The sequence below is a fragment of the Mirounga leonina genome, unplaced genomic scaffold (genome assembly GCF_011800145.1).
Source record: "Mirounga leonina isolate KUSES-001 unplaced genomic scaffold, KU_Mleo_1.0 Mir_357, whole genome shotgun sequence".
NCBI lineage: Eukaryota > Metazoa > Chordata > Mammalia > Carnivora > Phocidae > Mirounga > Mirounga leonina.
This window is the reverse complement of record NW_023270702.1, coordinates 13,173,130-13,192,568: the sequence shown is the minus strand read 5'-3', so window position 1 is coordinate 13,192,568 and position 19,439 is coordinate 13,173,130. Positions and strand designations below refer to the sequence as shown.

General features: G+C 36.9%; 1 protein-coding gene across 1 annotated transcript in view; it reads left to right on the top strand.

The window, feature by feature from the left end:
- LOC118027114 (bifunctional heparan sulfate N-deacetylase/N-sulfotransferase 4) overlaps positions 1–19,439 on the top strand; it is a 267,224-nt gene that overhangs the window by 217,139 nt on the left and 30,646 nt on the right. The window contains exon 6 of the mRNA XM_035030328.1: positions 11,151–11,333. Within this exon, the coding sequence (XP_034886219.1) occupies positions 11,151–11,333 (183 nt within the window). The remainder of the gene's footprint in view (positions 1–11,150; positions 11,334–19,439) is intronic.

The following is a 19,439-nucleotide window of genomic DNA, read 5'->3' as shown; positions in this document are numbered from 1 at the left end:
TCTGCTCGGGATTCTGAGGTTTTCTCAGTCTTTTTATGAACACACTTGCTCCAGGCTTCTTGCTCTCTCTTTTGGTCAAATTCTTAAACTTATATGACTTCTCTTAATCCTGCAACACACCAGGCTGGGTTCTGACAGATTCCCTTTTGCTTCCCCAAGGGTGGGGCTAAAGCTCACATTTGTGGTTTCTCTGTGGCCAACAGATTCCGACGTTTTCTGCATGTGCTCACTAGTTATCTTTAGTGCTTGTTCTTGCCACCCCTTGGAGCATGCACTAAGAGACAGCCACAGGGTGAAAGAGTGTGAGGGGAGGGATGCAGAGCACCGGGGTTGCCTGTGGGCTATTGGGTGGGGAATCTGTGGGCAGATGTGCTCAGAGGCTGCTGGACAGGCTTTCCAATGGAGTCTGAGAAACAGTTAGAAGGATCCATGTCCCTTTAAATAAGAGTCTTACTTGCCACTCGCCAAGCCTGTTCCCACCTTCCGGTCACACAGTCCATGACTCAGTACTCTGGATAAGTTGTGAGGGAAATGGGCCTCTTTGGCAGCATTCTGTACAGCTATGGAAGGCTAGTGCTGGCTCACACCATCTCACTTTCTCTCTCAGGAGAAATCATAGCTTGAGAAAATCTCTCTTGGCCCTGACTGTGCCACTCTGGGGGAGACATGATGTGGGTAAAGTCAAACTATTTCTCTTAGCCTCTCCAACATATCCAAACGTATTTTTTTGCTATAACAGTGATGGGCTGGAACTTCTCCACTGGGAGCCAGCTTTCACAATCTCTCTTATCTATAGGTGATTGTCTAAGAGAGTATTCTCCTGGACCACATCCAAGAGGGGATGAAACCAGTTTACAGGCCACTGCAGGGTCCACAGTTGGGACCAAAGTCTGTATTCCTATTACCCGATGCACTACTGGGAGAGACTCCTTCCAGGTTCCTTGGCATATGATACTGGATCCTATAGCTCCCTCAATGTTACCTTTGTCTATGGATATATACCAAATTGTTGTTGGCGGGGTAGTGGGAGAGGGGGATGGACAAGAATGAGAGACCTCTTATTCAGCCATGTTGCTGACATCATTACTTGAGATTCACTATCTTAACATCACTTGAATCTTAATCTCTCTCCTTTCCTATTGCTATTGTTCAGGTCATCATTATGTATCAATCATATGCCTATAAAAGCCTCCTAATCTCTAATTTATACCTTTTTGTAAGACAGTCAGAAATTTCCTAAAATGTATATCTGACTATGTCTCATCCCTACTCAAAATCCTTCATTGTTTCCCTGTTGTTTTTAGTATTAAAGTTCAAACCCTTTAAGAATTTAAAAGATATATATGAACTGGTCTTTTCTTTTCTCTTATTACCTGACTACCTGTTATGGGTCACATTGCAGTTTTAGTTTCTAAAATGCAGTTCTCATCAACCACCTTTTACATACACAGATCCTTCTATCTAAGCCCCATGACCTCAGCTATATGTCACCCACCACTACTCCAACCCATTTTTCTCACCTGAAGTGTCTGTAACTTGCCATATTTCAGATCTCAGCTCCAAGGTCCCATTTTTCAAGAACGCTTCCACAAGTCATAGGATCACAGGATTTCCAAATCACATTGTATTATAATCTGCTATTTTCTTTTCTATATCCCCCATTTGATCCTAAGCACCTTTAGTCAAAAAGCTATGTGTAATTCATTCATGATTATATCTCTAGTTCCTAATAGACTGACAGGCACTTAGTAGGCATTTAATAAATATATGTCAATTGGTTGAGTGGATAAATAGAGATGACTTTTTCTTTTTTTCACTGAAAACTGTCGAACTCTGAGGCTATTAGTGCAGCTTACATTGATGACTAATGGACATGTTTTCCCTACCCATTGGCATGCCCACAATTATTCCTGGGGTTATGATTTTGCACTTCAGTGACTTTTATGTGGCATCACTGCAACATGGTTGGAAAGTAGATTGATCTCTTGAAAAGAGAGTAATGCTAGGTAGCTCACCTGGGAAACAGTTTTGGTTGTTTGTCTCTTTGTGTGCAACAAAGGCAGATCTTTGCTCAAAATCAGAGAATTCTAAAAGGCAATTACCATGACATCTAAAACCTCAGTTCTGACTTGACTACTAAAAGGAAAACAAAACACAAATATATGCAATAATGATATGGTTGGGAGCATGAGTTGCCTTTTAATGACTTAGGCCTCTATTAATGTACAAGAAAAATGAAGAGTAAAGCTCCTGCTCATTGAAATATAGCAGGAGCCTTCTGTTCTCTGTTAGAACAGCTGCCCTATTTACTGCTGCTTTGGTGAAGTCACTGCCCAACTTCTCTATTCGGGAAGATCAGTGTTTACACTTTAGTTGGTCTTGAATCAAAACAGTTCTGATTTGTTAATAATTCACTAACCAAATATTATGACTGAAAAACTGGGACACCAGTAAATAATCAGATGCAGAATGGAACTTCTGTTGCATTTAGCCTGATAATGGAAATGGAAAACACAAAAAGAAAATGTAATTTAGCAATCCATCGTATCCTGTTAAATGCCAACTCTTTCCAGGGTTTTAGGATAGTGTTTTGTTTTTCGCCTCACGTCTTTAGAATATGGGGAATAGTTAGAAACCAGTTAAGTCACTCCACATTTTCTATTAGCAAAAGAAATCTATGTTACCAAGAACTCATTTTTTATTTAATGAATATTTGTTGTGCACCTAGTTTGTGCCAGGCATCTTACAGAACACTGAGCATACAGCAGCAATAGCGTGGCTGGGCTCAAGGAGCTTCCATTCTATCATGCAAGTGAGGGAAGCAACAATAAACAACCAAACAAATCCATAATCTGTCAGTGTCGTGGAGGGCAAGGAGATGGGGAGAGGGTTGGGGGTGCTCTTTGATTTAGAGTGTGAAGGAATAAGGCAAAGAAACATCAGTTCATTGCACAATAACCCTTGAGTAATGTCTGTTTCTAAAATCTACTCATTGCACTTCTTGAAATGAAACAAAGGATTCCATTTAACAATCTCCCCCATATTGATTTTTAACTGCAGCTGTCAGAGGTGATTCTGGAGGATAAGACTTGCATTTATTAAGAAATAACATGAAGACTACAAAAGAACTTCATGTATTAGGTATTAAACTTGGTAATTTTTACTTTGTATACATGTATCCAGCATTTTTTGGTTTAACTGGAAAACATGTTAATTATCATAAACATGGTATATTTACAGTTGATTTCACCAGAACAAAGAAATACCAAATTTACTTAAAAATATATTATCTCTGAGATATAAATCAAATAATTTAAAATTGTATTTGATATGTTAACTATCCTATAAGTTACTTTAATTGAATATGCATGATGATGATAACTTTCATATGTTTTTTATTTTAAAAAATGTTTCAGCATACCCCAATCCATTGAGCATCACCTAGACCTGTAAACTAAGTTAATGTTTTCCTTTTCAGTAGAGAAGTCTGAGATTCAGGGAAATTAATTGGTACAATGAGGCAGAGATAGTCCTCATACCCAGGCATTCTGGTTCCAGATTTCATGTTGGTACTGTCCCACTGTAGGCAGGCTAAACCAATGTGAATTATACCAGCAACCGAAAATCATTTTCTGTATTTTCCGACTTATGTGATAAATAAAGACTCCAATAATAATATTTTAATCACTATCTCTTAATTTTTACATTGTTTGATTGGCATTATTTTCTTCATTAAACCTGCTCCAAATTAAAAACAAAGGTCTAATTTTTTTCACACACCCAAGCAAGTCTTCCTTTCAATAGACAAAGGTATGGGATGTTAAAACATCAACTAAAAGAATAGTAATTAATTATTAATGCCTGTGGTGGTGCACATTTTACATGAAACCACACTGAAAGTCACATAGAGCAAGAGCCTCCTTTACTTAGTGAAGTAGCCTGAGTAGGAGAATCAATAGTTGAAGTTTAATCTGTGGATATTTAAAGACATGAACTAAATCATTCTTAGTAGCTTAATTTTTTCCCCCTGTCCATCTGACCTACAGATGATAAGATATGTTTGATTTGGGAGCTTTTCTGTGCTTCTCTCTCCTTCCTTCCTTCCTTCCTTCCTTTGTTCCTTCTTTCCTTCCTTCCTTCCTCCCTTCTTTCCTTCCTCCCCTCCTTCTTTCCTCCCTCTCTCCCTCCCTCCCTTCCTTTCTTCCTTCCTTCTTTTCTTCTTTTCCTTCTACTCTTCTTTCTCTTTCTAAGAATAGTTCTTAGACAAGCCTGTTAAAATCAAATGTGTTTCTTTAAGATGGGAAGATTAGAGTTACTTTCTAGTTCTATGACACATTTCCATTAAGAAACATCTTAATCTTCCCAAATGAGATAACAATTTCTCTCTTCAGTTTATATTATCTTGAAATGTTCAGAGTCAATTATCAGTTGAAATGTACATGTGTGTAGAGATGTAGATATTGAAATATAGACTTTTATTTTGTCCATTTCTAAAAAATATATAAAAATATGTAGATGAAATGTTACTGGGCCAATTCTAGGAATAGTATACAATGAAATGTTGTTAGTTTTAACCTAACATTATTACAAATAAAATCTACCAGGTAATTAAAATGATAAAAAGAGAGAAAGCAGGAAATACAAGGAAGTTAGATGAACTTGTTGCCAAAGCCTTTGGCAGAACCTTATGTGGGAAAGAGCACTGATTCTGAATTCACATGCCCTAACTTTGAGCACTGGATTTTCTGGGAGTCCCTGTATAACCTCACAAGGATCACTGGAACCCTTTGGGCCTTGTTTCCTTTTTTTCTTAAATTGGATAGTTTTTTAGTACCTAATCAAGCAATACAACAAAAGAGAACCTAGGACCATATGGCAAAGTTATACAAATAAATTAACACTATGATTCAACAACATAGTGTGTTAAAAAAAGATGAACCATTGACCAATTATTCAGTATGTGTTACATTTTTAAAAAATAAAGTGGTATATCTCAATAGTGAATTCCAAGCTAACGATGGTCTTTTAGATTGAGTGGCAGAATAATATATTAGGTTCAAGTAAATAGTCCTTACTTTTGGTATCTGAGAACATAGATGTAAACATTTACCAAGTTATTAGTTGCCCAGGACTTGAAAGGTATTGCTTGGGGTGTCTATAATTATTATATCCCGTGTGGGGCTATTTTTGTGTGTGTCGTGTGTGTTTAAATCTATAAGTATATTGACATTCACATTGGTAAAGTCTGACACTCACAGTCTGACACTGAGTATCTCCTGTGTGGTTCCAGCCTGTATCCAAAATAAAATAAAGACACAAATTGCTTTTTATAGGAAAAATATGAGTAGAATGCCAAAGCCCATCAGATGGGCAGTCAGGGATGTCTTCCCCTATATTCCATCTATCTTCACATTTTATGAGAACTAAAAGCCTAATCGATAATTTAACAAGCTAATGGGGCATATTTTTAAACACAATGGAATCATTCTGAAAAGGGGCACACCAGCAGGACCACAGAAGCAAAGATGGAAACTAACTGATAATATTGAGTGCTTATCTTGAAAAGTACTATGTTGTGGCATGAACATAGGGCATGCTGCCCTAAAGAGGGGTGTATCTCTTATTCTGCGAAGCTATTGTTTCTTTCTGTATTTGTTACAATAACGTATTTTTTTCTGATGAACATGTATCTGACTACTCTGTAAATGACTTGCTTTTCAAAGGTACTATAAAGCACAGCACTAATATCCAAATACTTAATGTCTGCTTCATGTAAAAATGTATGCTCTGAAAAATGATTTGATATTCTAATTTAAGATCCTGTATTCGATATTGTGGCTATGGATATTAACATCCACACAATTTACCATGACATTCTGTTTGTCATACAAGTAGGAAAAGCAAGGAAGCTCTTCTGGTATTAGAAGTCTGAAAATATTTTAACCCAATTCAGAGGAGGCTGTTGCTTCATTTTATGAATAAAAATTAGGCCTTTGTGTTTTTATTTCATTTTTCTCTTTTTTCTTTCTCCATTATTTTGGATGTTAGTGACTTCATAAGAGGCAAAGTAAAATGCTTACAAAATAACAAATTGTATAATTTGCAACTAAACAGGAGGATAACCACTTGCCCACATTTATATAATACTTTTCCATTTGTCAGTATGACAGTCCTTCTGCCCATATTTAAGGATTTTCCATAGAGTTCAATTATTTTTCTCCAATTCCTTACTATCAAGATTTATATATTACTGTATTTAAATCCTCCCTTTTCCTTGGACTATAGATACATCGTTAAGTGGATTTATTTCACAGGTAATGATCTCAGATTTGGCGGAAGCATATTGCGTCTAGCGTTCAGAAAAGCTGTTTTGTTTCTAATGAATAATTAGACTATGAGAGTGCCTTCAAGTTTGGCTTTCAGCTTTACACCAGATAAAAGGGAGTGATGAGACTTGTTTCATGCTGGTTATAAGGGAGTTAAGAATGTCGCGAGTTGAGGGAGGGACTTAGGCCGAAGTGTGGAAAGTAATGGAGAGGCAGCCCAGAGGCCGCTTGATGACAGAAGCCAAGGCTCCCAGACCTCAGGGACTCCCTGGGAGGCCTGCCACAGTCAGCCTGCAGACATGAGCACTTGATATCTTATTCGCAAGCTCATTCATTGAACATGATGTCCTTGCCTGTCTTGGTGGAATGAGTGAATCAATGTGCATCTCTGAGCCGCGATATCGTGAGGTACTGTGCGTTGCATCTCTAACCATTTGCAAGAGTGGAGGATAGTCATACCTTTTCCAGGTGATGCTTTGGGGAGTATTGAGCAAGAGTATTCTTACTATATAAGTAAGAAAATAACACTCAAAATAAATAAATAAAAAGGGCAGGATAACCAGAGGGACATGCACGGTCATGTAAAAAATAGGAGCAATATATCACCAGCCTGTGAAAAATTAATTTGCTGCTATTTCATATTGCACATTCTTTGACTTCCCTTCTTTATACTTCAAACTACAGTGATTCTTAATTTGTCTTATTCTCCCTACACTCTCCGAATAGGTTTTGTTTTTTAAGCAAGTCATTTGTCCAGCAATGCTAAAACTAAAATGTTCTCTCTGCACAATAGGTGTTTTTAGCAAGTCAGATATGCACAGTTAAGCTGTGCCTGCAGAGTTTTTCTTCTTAAAGTGCAGTCAGTTGACCATGTCCCAGCACTAATTTGTTTCTAACAGGTAAGGCAGGTAAACAGGTGGCCCCGTACAACAGTGACGGCAGCCATCATGGCCGGGGCGCTCCTTCTGTTCTCAGCCGAGGGACGTTTAAATGCAGAAGCATGCCTCAGCTTAGAACCACACGTCTCCAGACTCTGATTCCCTCGAAAGGCAGATTTTTTTTTCCATTTGCCCAGCATTAAGTTTGATACTTCCATTTAGAAAACAAGGCTTGTTCTCCTAAGGAAATTCTGCATAAATGACTTAAAACTAGTCTGGGACAAAAATCTTTTAAAGGCATTATGTTAACACCCTAATGAAATGATAATATACATCTGCCCATGATATAAAAATAATCTTTACAGTACTCTCCAAGTAGTATTTTTATTTACAATTTGGTCAGATTTTAGACACTCACAGGTGCCTTAAATTTCCATCTTAAAATAATAATGCTAGAGGGCAGGTGGTAGATTTCTAGGACATTATTATATTTCTTCAGGCATTTAGCCGGCAGCTTGGTTTTTCATAATAATTTCAGTCCTGAGAAACTATAATTATCCTGAAGCACACTACTTATACTGTCTTATTTCTTAATTACAGTAGCGACATGAGATAAATGCATACTTACTGGGATCAAATGCACATTATTTTGTGGTGATTATAAAGGAGTTCTCATGACAACAATTGCAATTATATGGTCATCAACTACTGATACTATGTTATGTTCTAGAAACTCTGTAATTAAGTCCTGCCAAAAGGACACTTCCTATTTGGGGGCAGGGGGTGGGGGGAGCGGTGGCGGGAAGCTTAGAGGGAGAGAAGTTAGCCAATGTAAAAATTACTGAGAGACATAGATCCCCCGAGCCTGTTCAAATGATTCTACATGAATCTCAAGTAACAACATTGTATCAACAAACATTTGGGGAATTTGATTTAAATTTCTATCTAAACAAGCTATATAAAGAATCTTCTTTAAAATAGCCTCTCTCTTTTCTGACCTTTAGAATAAAGAGCTTTGAATACACCCCACCAGGGAAAAATGGACTGGAAATATGATAGGAGTGATACTGCCTTCAAAAGATAAATCTGCAGGCAATCAGTAATATTCTTTCAAATACTATAATTCATCGTTTTAAAAGTTTTCATGTAAGATTCCAAAAATAATTTATCTTCTGTCATTCCAATTTAAAAGAAGAAAAGAAAAAACTTTAAGTTACCAAGATACTACTTACATAGATTTTCCACTTTTTTCTATAGACAGATAGATGTCTTTGCCTTTTTTTTTTTTTTTTTTTTTTTTTTTTTTTTTTCAAAAAAAGCAGAAGGAAAGAAAAAAGATGGATGTCAAACTCTATGTATTAAACTCTTTGGGTGAAGGTGTCAGATATATCATGTGTCAGATTTGGGAATCAGATGGCCTGGGTTTTAAATTCTGCTCTGCCTTTGACTAGATGTGGGACTTGGACAAGTTCCTTAACTCTGCCTCAGTCTCTTCATCTGTAAAAAGGGACAATAACTGTATCTACCTCATAAGAATTATCTGTTAAAGTATTTAAACTTTTTGTATATATAAAGGGCTTAGATTCATGCCTTGCACATAGTAAGCATTATATACTTTATTATTATTATTATGGTATTATTTTTTGTAATTATTTTATGGTATTATTTTATGTAATACAGGGATATGAAGGACAATGGGCCAAGCTCTCCCACTCTCCTTCCCACCTTCATCCATGGTGAGGAGTATCTCTAATCATTTTAATAGGCTTTCCTCAGAGAATTTTTTTCAGCATTCTAACATAGCACATTGAAAGAGAATGTTTTTTTTCCAAGGTAAAAAGGACATTCAATGAACCTGATATCTTTAACTTATAACTTACTCTGGCAATACTTTGCCAGCCTATTGTTTGTTTTATTTTGTTTTTTAAATTCTGGAACAAGCTAATGCCTTGTTATCTTTAACACCAAAAGTATCCTCTTTGGACATTTGCAGTTATCCAATGACATGTTAGGTCTTGGACGCAATAGTTCTGCAATGTATAATCTTTATTGCATGGCTAGCATTCTAACCAGGTTGCAATGACATGATATTGGAATGGTTACTGCAAACCGGTTTTTATTTTCACAATATTTCAAACAACCCAAATAAGCACACCAAGAAATGTAAACCCTTAAAAAAGAGGCAGTAAGCACCCATAAAAAAATTAGCCATGCAATACTTGACTTTCTATATACTGACGTGTGGATATTATTTTCTGGTTAACATCACATGTTGTATTTGTTTTAATGTTATTATTTCTAACATTCTATTACTGTTACTTTTCCAATGAAGTTAATAAAATATATGTTAACTTCTCTGAAATATTTATAGTTCTAAATAATAAGTAATAAAATGAATTTTTGAGATACATGCAAATATAATGAGATTGAAGAACAAGTACAAATACTGTGTATGGTAGAAAATTATTAATTCCCTTTTTATGACTTGCATTAGTCATCTCTACATGCAATCTCTACAATTTAGATCAAGAATATACAAATTCTCCTTCATTTAATATTTTAATATTCCAACTGCAATCTCTGATGGATTATATATCAGATTATATCTGTAATCATATTCAAAATTTTTGTTGCTGTTTCCAGAACAATCAACCTAGATTTTACTTTTTCTTAGTCTCTGATCTACAAAAATACAATACCAAATGCTATGATATTTTTAGAGTTAATATAGAAATAGGAAATATTGCAAAAGGATTAATAAGTATGGAGGAGTTTTTTGGCTAAATGCAATCAGTTTCAATGCAAACATTAACAATTTCTTTATTGCAGTAACTCTTCATTAGACCTTTGAGTCTAATTCCAGTTTGAGTCTAAATCTAATTCAATCTATGTACATACCTAAACCAGTAAAGATCTGTAACAATTGTTTTATTTTAGAACTAGTCTAATTTCTAATTCTGGTTCTTCACTAGCCTGGAAGTTATTAGGTTATTCGGTTTGATGATGTTGATTCTACAATAGGGAAAAACTAATATGGAAATTAACTATATTTTTAATGAACAGTGAGGGGGAAAAGAAAAATGCAACTTCAATTTCCATTTTAAGAGTGAGTTTAAGAGTGATTTTAAAATAGAAATCAAATGTGTGGCTTTCCGCTTGTGTTAGCTGTGCAAACTGCCATAAGAAGATACCACAGACTGGGTGGTTTAACCAACAGACATTTATTTTCTCACAGTTTTGGATGCTAGAAGTCCATGACTGAGGTGCCAGCAAATTTAGCTTCCTTCTGGCTGTGATAGAGGGAGGGAGGGAGATGGGGGTAGAAAAGGAGAGGGAAGAATGCAGAGAAGAGAGAGGGAGGGAGAGAGAGATGGAGGAAAGGAGGGAGAGAGAGGGGAAGTGAGGTAGGGAAAGGAGGAGAGAGGGAGGGAGCAGGGGAGAGAAGGAGGGAGAGAGAGAGAGAATGAGTGCAGGTATCTTCCTCTTATAAGGGCTCAAGACCTATCAGGGTGCCTGAGTAGCTCAGGTCATGAGCCCAGGGTCCTGGGATCCAGCCCCGTGTGGAGCTCCCTGCTCAGCTTCCCAGCTTCCCCCTCTCACTCTGCTGCTCCCACTGCTTGTGTACTCGCTCTCACTCTCGCTATCAAATAAATAAATAAAATCTTAAAAAAAAAAACTATCAGGACTAGGGCCCTGCCCTTATTACCTTGTTTAACCATAATTACCTTCCTATAAACCTAGTCTTCAAAAAGTCACATTGGATGCTATGGTTTCAACATATATATTTGGGAGGAACACAATTCAGTTTATAACACCACCTCAAATGATAATTACACTCTCAAGAAATTCCAAGGTTAGGTGAGGTCCTGCCTAGAGCTTCTATGCCGCTTCTGAACTTAAGTATGTTATATTTTATGGTCATTTTTATTTATCTTTTATCTTTCAGATCAGCATTTTCATGACCCATTTGTCGAACTATGGGAATGACCGCCTGGGGTTATATACCTTCGTGAACTTGGCCAACTTCGTGCAGAGCTGGACCAACCTGAGATTGCAAACTCTGCCCCCAGTGCAACTAGCACACAAGTACTTTGAGCTCTTCCCTGAGCAGAAAGACCCTCTCTGGCAGGTAATGCTGAACATTCTGTCCTGTAGTGGAAGGAAAGAAACCAGTACCTAATTTGTATTAGGAACTCTGGTGGAGGTATTAAAACTGACATTTAGCCCAAACTTTTTTTATTCAATAGTTTCGTTCACTTCAATAGCATTTTTTGTTTTACAGATTAAGTGTATTTTTTGTTTTTCTGGGGTTTGGTTGGTTGGTTTGGTTGGTTCCGAATTTTTGCTTTGAGGAGGCTGTTTTATTGTTGGTGTCTTCTCAGTGTTAATCATTTTGACTCTCATTTAGTGTGAGCACTAACTGGCAGTAAAATAGTTAGGCACTGGGTATCTAGGGAGATAGAAACCAAGAGCAGTCATAATCTAAGACCCTATAACTAAACCCTAATATGCATGTATAAACACAGATAGTATAAATAAAAAGGGAAAAGCAATTTTTATCACATGCTTATACAGATTCTGTCTTTAATATGTCTCCATATTTCTTTTTTTTAATATTTATTTATTTATTTGTTTGACAGAGAGAGACAGAGCGAGAGAGGGAACACAAGCAGGGGGAGTGGGAGGGGGAGAAGCAGGCTTCCCGCGGAGCAGGGAGCCCGATGTGGGGCTCGATCCCAGGACCCTGGAATCATGACCTGAGGCAAACGCAGATGTTAGGGGCCCTTCCCTATTTCTTTTAAATCTAAGTAATCTTTCACCAGGACCAGATCTATTGGTAAAAGAAAAATTGTCAGTTTTAGGATTGCTTTTACAAATAATTCAACTTCATGTGGGAGCCACGCAGCCTCCATGTATGAAAATGTAAACTATCTGCTTCTTAGCAGTTTTCTAGGAAAGTGCCACCTCCCACTTTCTCGGTTCTTTATGCACTACATTGCATTGACGCACACAGTCAATAAGCTGGCTGCAGAGACAGAGCACGTTGGGCCCTGCTAAGCGGCTGGTAGAGGGGTAGCATCATCATTACTGAGAAATCATTGTGAAACTGACTTTTTACCATCCATCCTCTCTCTCTATCTCCTCAAAACTATGTGTTTCTCTTTATTCCATAATTCACGTTACATGCATGGACTCTGTGTCTATGCAGTCCGGAATTCATCCAACACATGTTTCTTAAGCATCTACTATGTGTAAAGCAAGGCTAGTTGCTCTAGAGAATGCAAAGAAGAAAACACAGTGTTTTCTCTCAAAGTCAGTGAAGGGTTTCCTTGTTACTCTGATTCACTAGTATGTATTTCAGAATGTGCTTTAAAACTGACTGCTACAGTAAGTCATACTTTATTCTGATGATTTATTCAGGAACTCTTCACTATTTGTGTTTATGTTGAACTACACATTCTAATTCTTTCACACTTCTTTTTTTTTTTAAAGATTTTATTTATTTATTTGACAGAGAAAGACACAGCGAGAGAGGGAACACAAACGGGGAGTGGGAGAGGGAGAAGCAGACTCCCTGCCGAGCAGGGAGCCCAATGCGGGACTCGATCCCGGGACTCCAGGATCATGACCTGAGCCGAAGGCAGTCGCTTAACCAACTGAGCCACCCAGGCGCCCTCTTTCACACTTCTAATAAGTTGCTTGATCATCTGTCTGGTGTATAATTATTATGGTGTATATAATACCAAGTAGCGGCTGGATTTCATAAAGGCAAAGCATAAATAGTGTTATTCAAAAGTGCTCACACACTTATAGAATTGATAAATCATTGATAGTAAATCAATTCTTTTCTCACACGTGTTTATTTGTGAGATATCTATAATTCATGGTATGGTAACAATAAAAAGTAGCCAACTTAACAAAGGTTGCAAAGAGTTAACATATAAAAATGAGTCAATAGCCCCAAGCTCTAATCTTCCTTTTCCTTTAGAGGCAGAATTTTTTTTTAGATGAAGGATTTGTATCTCTTACTATTGTGTGAGTTTTTTTAATTAAGAATTGTATCTATTGATATAGGTTCAATATCAGTGACACTGTTCCTTTTTGGTAAGGAATGAATATAATCAAAGATACACTAGTTCTGAAGCACCTGGTGTTCAGTTGGTTAAGCATCTGACTCTTGATTTCAGCTCAGGTCATGATCTCGGGGTTGTGAGATTGAGCCCGGTGTCAGGCTCTGTCTGCACTGGGCTTGGAGCCTACTTAAGATTCTCTCTTTTCTTCTCCCTCTGTCCTTCCTTTCTTTCTCTCCCTCTTAAAAAAAAAAAAAAAAAAAAAGATATACCAGCTCCAATATGATTGGTCAATTTGATGATTCTAAATATTGATTGAATTTTTGTTATGTATGAAATACTGTGTTAGTTGATTGGGAGTGTAAATGAAAATTAGAAACAGAAAATAGAACTATTTCTTAGAAAACTATATTATTTTGAAAACATAAGAACATAAATATATACACAACATTTGTAAGTGCTGACAATTAATTTTGAATAGCATCATAGAGTTAATTCTTAGGCAGTTCTTAATAAATGATAAAATTAATCAGAAAAGGCTTCAGAGAGTTCACAAATTTTTGTTATTGCTGTTGTCATTTGTATGTTTAGCAATTTTAATATATATTATCAAAATAGTTTATTATAAACATATTTAAATAACACTGAAGAGTAAATATTTACTAAAAGAATCCCATTTTATCAAGTGAATTATATGGTTTCTTTGGACTGAAAAATAACGTTGCAAGCATTTCTCATTAACTAAAGTGCCATGTATTCTAAATATGTTTAAAAAGGAAAACAAGAAATAGAAAGCAGAAGAGCAGTTAAGTTCAAGAGAGAATTATTCAGGTACGTGAGATTGTGAAAACAGTTGACCTATTGAAGCAAATCTGATAAACTGCGCCAGTGATAAACCACGTTCATGAGACTGCAAATGGTTAAGTAGAGATAAAGTGCATAATACTGTCTGAGTTCCTTTCCCTGGCAGTTATCTCTTCTTTCCATATTCAGATTTATAATGATAAACAAAGCAGCTGTAAGCATTATCATCATGTTCTTTAAACAACATGAATTTAATTTTACAAAAAAACATATGAGCATAACCAGCACTAATTGTGTTGTAGCCCACTCATCACAGGCCTACAGAGTTAAGATAGATTAATATTATGTGTCTGTCATCGTTACATATTCTCAAAATTGAGGTACTTTTTTGTGTTTCAAAGCATGCCTTCTTATTTAGTGTATTTCACTTTTAAAAAGTACGTCAACTGTTATTTTTCTCTAGATTTTTAATTCACACTTTTTTATTACTACAAATAAAAATAAAACATGAAGAATGATGATCTTCACATCTATTTAGTTTCCTTTGGTTCTTTATGCAAATTTTCATTAGCACCAACTACCATGTCTATGAGACTGCTTTGTCACCTAATTAAAAAGTGCAATATGAGTATCTATCAATGGACAGCATGGTAAGAACAACACAGAATGTGTCTGTGCTCCCTTCACTGGAAGCTGCTTCTTTCAAAGCTGCTAAATGTGAGAATATATGCTGAGGACACACATGGAACTCTGTCCCTTGAGTTTATCCTCCTCAGTGTAGTCCCGAGTGTGTAAGATTCTTAAAAGTATTCTCACGGGTTCCTGTTAATTCCTACCCCTTTTTGTTTGGGGAGAATAATTACTATGAAGCATGGAAGAATAGGATTTCCTTTTTTTTCTTTTTTTTTTTTTTAACTCTCATTATAGAAACCAAAACCACAACATAGAGGCATTTAGAAGGTCAGATTCTTGCACATTTGCTAATCGATGCTTTTAAGCTCTCAAGCTGTCAGGTTAGCTCAGCCTCAATCATCACTCAGTCACTCCAGACTCTCACTATCAACAAACATGCCAAGCATGATGTGGATTCCTGCTTGCCCGCGTGACCAAGGGAATGCTCAAAGAGCTGCAGGGTCTCTCTCTCTCTCTCCATGCCAGTATTGCCAGGATTAAAGAAGTAGGAAAGAAAATCACAGGGTGCTAACCTTGGGAGGTTAGCACCTTTGTTGACTCTGGCTGTGAAATCATCCAACTCCAGCTTACAGAGCATGAGCTGTAACGTCACATGTCATATGTCATATGTCACATGTCATATGTCACATCCGTGACATACACAAATCAGAAGTTCTAGTGACACACACACTGCAGATTCTATTACTATATGCCTGTTGAAGGAATAAATGAATTCTGACCCAGAGAATTATAGATTGTAAGAGTAGGAGAAAAAGTTAGGGACATCTAGCCCAATCTATTCAGTTTAGAGAAGACATAAGTGACACCCAGCGAGGTGAAATATCTTGTCCTAAGTCACTCGGATTACTGGGGACAGGTCAGGAGTAAAGCTCAGGTTCTCTTATTCCTACTCCAGTGTATTTCCGGCCACACCAAGATGGTGGTTTTACATTTAGAAAAATAAATCTACTTCTATCTTGGACTCTCTCTGTAGGATGGTTTCAGGCATACATTGTTACTTTAGAAGAATCTGGTGGTGTATTCGGTGTGAATTTATTTGACCTATACTTTTGAAGTACCTACGTAATAGAAAGGTCTTTGCTTTCACAGAACTTACAAACCAGAATAGCTCCTGGTTATGTGAACAAAATGACATTATGAATTTGTTTTCATATTTATTCCTCTCTCTTCCACTCTAGTCCTTATTTATGACTCTATTATTGCATTTACTGTATGGTCTTGCAGAGGCTTATGCCTGTCATACACCAGCTCACGCAGACCTTAAGGGGTAAGACTAGGTTTATACATGTTTGTAACCTAGAGCCTAGCATGGTACCATAGCTGCCGTCATTACAATGTCATGAATGAATAAGCCAAAGCAGAGGTGGGTGCCTGTGCACAGAGAACAGTCAAAGTGGCACACTTGTTTCTTAGAGAACAGTAGGGATCCAATGGGAAATAACCTTGAAAAGCACATACAAGGCAGCTGGGAAAACTTTGAAAGCTACCAGAGTCGTCTGGATTTGGTAGGCAACAAGGAACCTATATGTGTAGGTTCTGAAGATGAGAGTAAAGTAATTAAAAAAAAAAAAAAAAAAGGTTGGCCAATAAAGATTATACCAAAAGTCTTTTTGCAGGACAGGTAAGAACAGGGAGGTACCAAAGTTAGGACAGTAATGTAGCCATGAGAGAGGGAAACCCCAAGTAGCTTCATGGTTGGGAAAAAAGTGAGACCTTTAAAGAAGTGTGGCAGAAATTGTTTGTGGGGGAGACACTGAGATGAAAGGAAAACTGATCTGCAAGTAATCACTCCACAGCTGGGGAAACAAGAGTTCGATAATACCATAATTTACATTTCCATTTATTCATCCTTTAGCCCCTTCCAGTGAAATAGACAGAATAGTTCCTCCTCACTTCATAGATGGTACAGCAGAGGAATAGACATCATTACCATCTTACGTATTTTTTCCTAATCATAGTTTGAATTTATGTATTTGTTACATTTATCTTCCTAATTCTAGTATTCTAAATTCTAGTATTCTAAATTCTATTCTAAATACTAGTAAGACTAGTATTTAAACCTTTCAGGAATGCTTCCCAAATATGTAGATAATTTCTCATGATTTTAATTTTTTTAAGGTTTTTTTTTTATTATTCTTTGAGAAAGAGAGAGAGGGACAGAGCGGGAGAGAACATGAACACAAGGGGTGGAGCAGAGGGAGAGGGAGAAGCAGACTCCCCCTGAGCAGGGAGCCCCATGAGGATGCACGAGGCTCGATCCCAGGACCCTGGGATCCTGACCTGAGTCTAAGGCAGATGCTTAACTGACTGAGCCACACAGGGGCCCCTAACTTTTTTTAATTTACACTGAAACACTTCCCTACTTGGTTATACAAGGCTGTCAGACATTCTGACATCCAGAAATGGTGACATAAGTCATGGATTTTCCCTTTCCTGTCAATTTGTTGCAAATATGATCTTGTCAAGTGTCAAATTCCCCACACAACTTACTGAGGTTTAGTAATAGAAAAACTACTTGCAGATAGTGCCATAAAAAATAAAATATAAAATAAAATAAAATAAAATGTTATACATACTTCCATCCTTTCTGAATCAAAATCATCATAAAACATGGATTTTTCAGAACTAATCCAAATATAACAATGAAAAAAACCTGAATTTTTTTGCATGTGTGCCCTACAGATATGTCTGATTACTGTGAGTGAATATGCTATAGTAGATCAACCTATTAATAAGAGTTTTAAAATACAGTTTTTCTTAATTGAGTTTGCTATCTAGATTCTCTGACAGGATATTCATAAAACCATAAATAATAATATAAGGTACTATCTGCAGGAATGTGAAGTCATCTGTTTGAATGAACTCAGAGCTTCAGAGTAAACCTGTCATCTCCTGGGGTCAGTTTTACTCTGAGACTATTTCATGGGAAAATGCCAACAGTATCAATTTACTTAAATCAATATGGGTATAATATGGTGACAAGTGCATAGATGTTTAAGGTAGATCAAAGGTCCTTTGTGCTTAAAGCAGCTTTTCATGGAGCTGTTACCCCAGACGCATACAGAACCACAGGCTCTTTTCTACCCACTCCCACCTCGGAAGTGGGTATTTCTGCTTCTCTGTATTCAGACCACTTTAGGAGGCAAGTTTGAGAAAGAATCAGACTATTAAGTGCTACAGGAGCTCTGTGGAGAGAGCATTCATTATAAATCAGTGCACTCAGAAAGGAAAGGCTTTTCAAAGGAGTTGATGGACTAGCTTGAGTTTTATATAGCACGCAGGGTGGAGTCAAGCTTTGTAAAGATGGTGTGTGTCTCCAAGTTTCTCCAAAAGGAATTGCTGGTTGAAATACTGAGAATAGACATCCATGGCCTATTAAAATTCCTCATCAGTGTATGTGGATTGTATTAGGCTTAAATGACATTGAGAGACAAAAAATTGAAAGTCACCCGCTTGTGTAAAACAGATTGGAAAAGGATTTTGTTTTAAAGACAGGTACATGGCAAAACTCGGTAAGAAGAACTTTTGAAACAACACAACCAGATAGGGAGGAAGAAGTATAATGTTAAAAGAAAAACAAATACACCTTTCGTAGCATTCTTCTTTAAACAGTGCGGTCTGAACAGCAGAAGGTGAGCAGAGAGGAAATGAAGAGGAAACCAATAACCTCTGAAACGTTCATAATCAACAGAATAATCCTACCATGAGCACTGGGTGTTTTTAAGGTTCCAGTTAAGTCTAGGTATGTCCCAGGTATCTGCAACAGGCACATGACTTGAGAGCGGGTAATCAATCTAACTGATGATTCCATGGCGTCCTTGTCAGTGAAGGATGTGGAGAAGCAATGAGCAAAGCAGATTCTTAGTAGAGAAAAGGCAACATAGGTTGGAATAACTAGATCTAACGAGAACAAAAGTTGTTTTCATGTATATATTTCATGTATTCATAAAAATATGAACTTCAGGATAAGGTAAGTAGTGTGATTTTTTTTTTTTTAAATACGTATTTTTAGGGCGCCTGGGTGGCTCAGTCATTAAGCGTCTGCCTTCGGCTCAGGTCATGATCCCGGGGTCCTGGGATCGAGTCCCACATTGGGCTCCCTGTTCGGCGGGAGGCCTGCTACTCCCTCTCCCAGTCCCCCTGCTTGTGTTCCTGCTCTCGCTGTCTCTCTCTCTGTCAAATAAATAAATAAAATCTTTAAAAAATAAAAAATAAAAATAAAAAATAAATACATATTTTTAGCTTGGTTATGAATTTGAAATTTTTACTTAATTGGAGAGGAAAAATCTGGGTTTTCATCAGAATTTACTCCCCTTTCTAAGCCTGGCCCATCACCTCAGAGAATCTTCTCTCCACCTCTTTTATGCCTACTTAAAAGCAAATCATCCTCACCTCATCATATAGTCCATGTATGAAACCACCTGCGTCCCCTTTACCTGTGTGAGAACTGAGTTACCTGCATTTTTACTAGACTGGCACAGTAACCATACGCTGCTTACAGCAATTTTAGCTAAAGTTTTTTTAAGTTTCAATATATCTATAGTGCTAGGTACTTAAAACAGTAAATTATTGTTTACAACAGTTTCAGATTCAGGGAACAATCAGATTAGAGAATGAAAAAAGATATAATTGCTTTATAATTTTCTGACTTTTGAAATTAAAATAAT